Source organism: Nelusetta ayraudi, unplaced genomic scaffold (assembly GCF_046127955.1).
Source record: "Nelusetta ayraudi isolate G7.1 ecotype Tasmania unplaced genomic scaffold, CSIRO-AGI_Nayr_v1 ptg000062l, whole genome shotgun sequence".
Lineage (NCBI taxonomy): Eukaryota > Metazoa > Chordata > Actinopteri > Tetraodontiformes > Monacanthidae > Nelusetta > Nelusetta ayraudi.
In genome coordinates, this window is record NW_027466112.1 from 935,876 (window position 1) to 941,875 (window position 6,000).

The window sequence follows — 6,000 nt, forward strand, 5'->3', positions numbered from 1 at the left end:
AACAGCTCCCGATATCTTTTTAATAAGATAAAATAAGACAACAGCTTGCGGCCTGCCGCTGTTCTGACTCCTGTTTTGTGTTTCTCTCCCTGCAGGATGAGTACCAATTCTGCTACCACGCAGCTCTGGAGTATTTAGGAAGCTTTGATCACTATGCAACGTAAAAAAAAAAAAAAAAGCCATTTCTGCCCCCCCCTCCAATCCCCCCTCCCCAACCCCAAACCCCCCCTGTGACCCCCCCCCCGCCCCCACCCCCCAACGCCCCCTCGACAGTCTCCTGAGCCATAGAAACTTTGAAAAATTTGAAATGACGACTGCGGGCGGACATCGCCAAAAAAAACAACAACCGCCCAACAGAAAACGTGGATCCCATTGTACATCTTTAAGACGAAGACGACACCATTCGAACCGCTTCGGAGTCGCTCCAATTCGGCCGAGAGACCCCCGGTGGGGAGGAGACAGTCGGCCGTTATCCAGAGGGGGGAAAAAAAATAGCTCCTCGCTGAGGGGGTGGTGTGTGTGTGTGGGGGTGGGGCTAGGAACCAGACGGCGTGGCTGGAGCCGTGGGGCTTCTACCGATCAAAGTGTCAGACTGCTCACCTTACCTCAAGTGTTTTTTCGATGTTGGAGAACGTTGTAAACATTGGTGGACATTTCTCTTCTCGCAAACATCTTTCGCGGCGGCGACGGTGACGAGCAACAGGTGACGGAGGAGGAGGAGGAGGAGGAGGAGGAGGCAGCAGAAATCAATGGATGTAGCCAAGATGGGGTCGACGTGATGGTGTTTTGGTTTTGTTTTTTGTTTTTTATATATAATACATATATATATAAACATGCCTGGGTGTAAAAGGGAGTTCCAGTATTTCTCTCAGCACATTTTATTTGTTTTTTGTTTTTTGTTTTTCTCGATCGATGTTCAGAGGAAGGAAGGAAGGAATCGTGATCGGATCCGCTCGGCTCGGCTCGGTCGCTCCCTTTAACTCTGGGGAATATATATAAAAAAACAACCACAGTGGGAACTGGGACAGAGAACAAGAGCACTGAGTAAACCTTCCTCCGCTCCTGGAAAATCACCGCTTTTCCGATCGCGACATCCCGCCACGGTTTTTCAGAAGAGCTCCGAGAAGATCCGGGACCTCGTCTGAAGATGGGCCACTTTTCATGGACTTTGTGAACTCGTAAATGGGCGCGGCCCCGAGGAGCCGATGGGTTAGCACAGTGACGCTAACATGCTAGCACGGCGGCAAATTGGGGGAAGGAAAAGTGGCCCCACAAGTCCCGCCCCCACCCCCAAGACTCGGCCACCGGGCGGCAGTGGGGGGGTGAAGCCTCTCCGCGGACCATCGACCGTGTTCCAACGGTTTCACACAATCACTCCTCCCTCCGGGAGAACATGGGGCTCCAGGTGGTGGCCGGGGTGGTGGTGGTGGTGGTGTTTATCTCCCACACGCGGCCAACTTGATGTGGGTCTGGTGGTGGTGGTGGTGGTGGTGGTGGCTTTGTAACGCAACAACCAACCAAGGTTCGCCGCAACAACGTGAGGGCTGTTCTTGGTGTACAGTGACCAATCTTCATCCTCCTCATCGCCGCTTGGAACCTCTTTCTTTCTTTTTTCCTCTCGTCCTTTTTTTTGAAGAATTATCTTCTTTCTTCCCCCTCCCCTCGTCAAAACCAAACATGCTGCTTATCTCATGTATGCTGTTTTTTTACGCGTGACTTGGCGGAGAGAAAAAGTCGCTAGCAGCTAGCCACCAACCGCTAGCCGCTCTCGACTGCTTCGGGGCGTCGACGTGACGACAGCGTCCACCGTTCTCACCCGCCCTCGCTTGCTGTTGTGTTGGGTTGTTTTTTTTCTCTCTCTCTCCCCCTCCCCCACCCAAGCCCCCTCTATAATCACATGCTTCATTGTAAATGACACTCCAAAGTGACGGACAGCCTGGTGCAATTCCAAAAAAAAAAAAAAAAAATGTGCATTCACGCGGTTGTTGCGGGACGGAGGGGGGAAAAAAATGGCCTTTTGTTCCACTGTGTGTGCGTCCAGTGACTGATGGGTAAAGACCAGTTGTTGCTTCGTTGGGTTTTTTTTTTTTTTTGTTTTTGTTTTTATTTTTCATCATCGGTTTGATTAATGATGCGTGCGCGTGGACCAGGTAGCCATTTTTTTGGGGGGGGGATCTCGACGCCATGATGTAAGAATCCAAAAATTTCAAAGGCACGAGTGACTTGCACAGACCTTTGAGGAAAATTTCAACAAAAAAGAGGAAGAGAAACTTGAACAAGAGCTCCCACCTGCAGGACGGATTCGACACAATTCTAAGAAACAATTCTCTCCATGTGTAGTAGTATCACTAATAATCCAGCTTTTTGAAAGTGACCAGGTTTTCACGTTGAGATCAGTCTTTGGGACGCGGCCGAGTGCGTGTGCGTGCGTGTGTGTTGGAGTCTGTGTGTGACTTGGAGCGGAGCGATGAACACAACTGTGTGTAATCTTTTCTTATTTCCAAAAAAGCCTTATTGTTGTTGTAACATTATGAAATCATTATTAACGTCGTACTCGGACTGAACTTTATTTTACACTTTGCATAGGTGACTTTTTATTTTCCTCTGTTTTTGTTTTTTTTTTTTTGCTTTGGTTTGGTTTTAGTTTTTTTAACAGCCGTATCACCTTTTTTTTTTTTTTAAAGATCCTAGCAGTAAAAGAAAAAAAGACAAATGCTTATTTGTTCATATTATGTTTAAAGACATTCTATTTTTTCACTGTAGAAATCTTAAGTATAACGTGTCTGTGTGGAATGTGTGCGTATATGTACGTATGCGTGCGCACGTTCACACATTCATATATATTTAAAACGCAGATTAAAAATATATATCCAAACACTTAGAGTTTAATTCAGTTCTCTCTTTTTTTTATTTTCGTACCAGCCGGTTGTCATGTTTGAAAATGTGACTTTTTACGATTTTTTTTTTGTTTGTTTGTTTGTTTGTTTTGGGGGTTTTTTGTAATTTTTTCCTTTTCAAGGAGTCTGAGGTGATGTTAGTGCTCTTGCCTGAACTCCTCCGTGTCCACTCACCACGAACTTCTGCCCCGCCGGGTAGATCCTGTGCCGATGAGGAGATGCCAGATTTTTTTTTTTTTTTTTAAAGAAAAAAACTTCGATTCTTTTCCATTTTCATTCATTGTTTTCATTAGTTAGCGTTGTTTTAATCTTTTTTTTCGAATGAGGATAAACTCCAAAATATCTAATCAAATATGTTATTGTCTTTTTTTTTATCTTTGTCAGCCCAGTTTGACATACTGTACCTCGTACGATCTTGTACAGCTTATGTCCCTCTCCGTTTTTACATGAGAAAATGTTTTTTGTTTTTTTTTTTACATTTATTATTTTCAGACATAACGTGGTCATTTATTTAGTTAGATATCCACTATGATCTAAAATATACCTGTAAATAAACAAATATATAGATTATATGTATTTGTATCATTTGACCCTCGAAGATCACATACTTAAAAAAGTGGGAACAAAATTGACCGAGACAGCGATTCTGCTCGTCTTGACTTCCTGGTGTCTGTGAAAGCCTGTTTTCCTCTCCGACTGAAAACGTTCTCCCTCCATCCCCGCTCCCTCGTCATCGATTACCGCCTGTTTTTTTTCTCTCTCTCTCTCTCTCTCTCCCCGCCTTCTTTTAATTTCCCCTGTTAGCGGTTAAACTGGGAAATAAGTCAGCGCCTGCTCTCACAACTATCACCTCAAATCAGCGTCAGGGGGTCCTGCTGTTATCACCGAGTGACTCCGCTCCATCAGCCAGTCTTTTTCTTTGGCCGATACCCCCCTTCAGTTTAACCATCCTATCCCGAGCATTTTGAAAAATCAAATCAATCAATCTCTTTTCTTTTTGCATCCGCTCAGGTCCGGGGGGAAAAGGACGGGCGGTTTTTTCACGGCCAGCAGCCTCCTCTGTTGCTTTAAGGTTTTCTTACGAATCCTGTAGAAGTTTGCCAGCTGTTTAACTGCCTAAAATATTGAGGGTTTTTTCCCCCCATAAATATTTCATTTGGCGGATAAATAAATGCAACTGTGGTAAAGGTCATAAATAGTTCAGTTCCATCACGGCGTGCGTGCTGATTTATTTTCCCGCCTAATGCATTGGAGGAGATGTATAGAAGCCTTTGCTCATGCTTATTCATCGCAAGATGCAGCGAGACACATCGGGACGTGATGGAAAAGAGTGGCGCGATGTAATCAAGGGGAGGAACAAACAACCAAAAAAAAAAAAAAAAAAAAACAAGGAAGAAGAAGATGCATTTTTTTTTTATGATTATTATTTTCCAGCGCGTCGATTCAGGACAGTTGGGGACCTGGAGATGTTCTGTACTGAGTTTAAAATCATGAACTGAAATCTCACGGAGCTCTCTGAAAACACGGACGGGGGTTTGAGGGGGGGTGGGGGGGATGCCAAAAGTGTAACCTGTGAAAGTCTTTGGAAGCTTGTGCAATGTGTTAACCTTTTTTGACTTCATGTAATGATGCTAGATTTTTGAGGGAAAAAAAGCTCAAAATTTAAAAAAAAATTAAAATAAAATAAATAAAAAAAAATAGCCGCCAAATTTACTGAAATATCTGACTTTGAAATTTTTTTGGGTGGGACAGAGAGAAACAGGGACAGGAAAACGACACTAACAAAACATGGTATCAAAAAAAAAAACAACAAGACCTACACAGTACGTACAGTATACGGGCAAAACATAAAGGAACCCCAAACTCAGCAAAGTAGGTTTTCCTTTGTATTGCGGGCCACGAGCTATCACTTTCAAACTGTTACTTCGAACTGAAACAATAATTGGTTTAAAGCCACTGTGTATGTAGATATGTTGACTTTGTATTAAAGAAATGTTGTCTGAAAACCACTATGCTTGAAGATTTTTTTTGGTCTTGTTCTGTTTTTTTTTTTGTTTTTTTTTTTTGTTTTTTTTCTAGCCTGTCGTTCCTTCCCGTCTGACTAATCTGCCCACGTGCAGTACGTCCTCCGACCAGCTGGCTGAAATCCAGCCGGTAGAAGTCGTTGGCCTCTGAGGAAGAACTCACTTTTGCGTACGTTCACAACTCGCAGGGCAGGCAGTCAAGCGCACGGTGGTGCTTGTTGTCATTCATTGAGCGGTGGCTGCTTGGTCAGCCTGCTCCTGCGTTCGTCCACTCGCCTCTTTGCAAGGATGCCCCTGCGGGCCCAACTTGATGAGTGCGCCACGGACTCATAGGTAAACAACCGGCAAGAGTGTCGGAAATAGGAGGCAAAACAGAGTCGGTGACTGAACCAACAATGTCTCACGTTCAAGCAGACCGACCAGATTTGTTAGCCGCGTATTCTTCTCTGTCCTGGCTTCTAACTCATCAATAATCCACGGGGGGAAAAAAAGAATGGAAACGCAATTAAAGATCGTGGAAAATTTAGCAGAGACTTAGCAAATTTGAGGACACGACTGCCTTCGTTAAAAGGAATTGGTATCAGCGAGACTGGCCCTGTATTTCCTTGGTATCGGACTGATACCAAAAGCTAGTGTTGAAGCACCACTGCTCCCTCGCCAGAGCTATTGGCACTGTTAACCAGGCAAAACTGCCGTTTAGCGTGTTTTGTAAATGTGGTTTATCGTTCCAAGTTCCTGTTGTCAGAATTCGCTTACCATTTAATTTGCATCGCGTGCCTCTCAAACAGCCTCTTGTGACAACAACAACGGCGAGCTATCGAGGCGCAAAAAAAAAAACCCGCAGCCGTTTACTGAAGGGCGAACTTCGAAGGACACCGTCCAGCTTCGAGGACGACGTTACTAATTGTGCGATCGGGGGGGGGGAGAGAGGGGGGGAGCCGTGCACTCCGTTCCATTCTTCTCTAATTTTGGCGGGCACAGCAGACCGAGTGCGAGTGAGGGCAGGCAATGGAAGTGAATTAGGGCGGCGATTATGCAGTGATTCAGACAGCAGCTCATTAGGACCCAGCTAAGCAAGC

General features: G+C 44.9%; 1 protein-coding gene across 10 annotated transcripts in view; it reads left to right on the forward strand.

Moving 5' to 3' along the window:
- ptprsa (protein tyrosine phosphatase receptor type Sa) overlaps positions 1-472 on the forward strand; it is a 209,083-nt gene extending 208,611 nt beyond the window's left edge. For all 10 annotated transcript variants that reach the window (XM_076040592.1, XM_076040593.1, XM_076040590.1 and 7 more), the window contains one exon: positions 96-472. In XM_076040592.1, coding sequence (XP_075896707.1) covers positions 96-164 — 69 coding nt within the window. In that variant the 3' untranslated portion in view covers positions 165-472. The remainder of the gene's footprint in view (positions 1-95) is intronic.
- Positions 473-6,000: the final 5,528 nt, after the last annotated feature.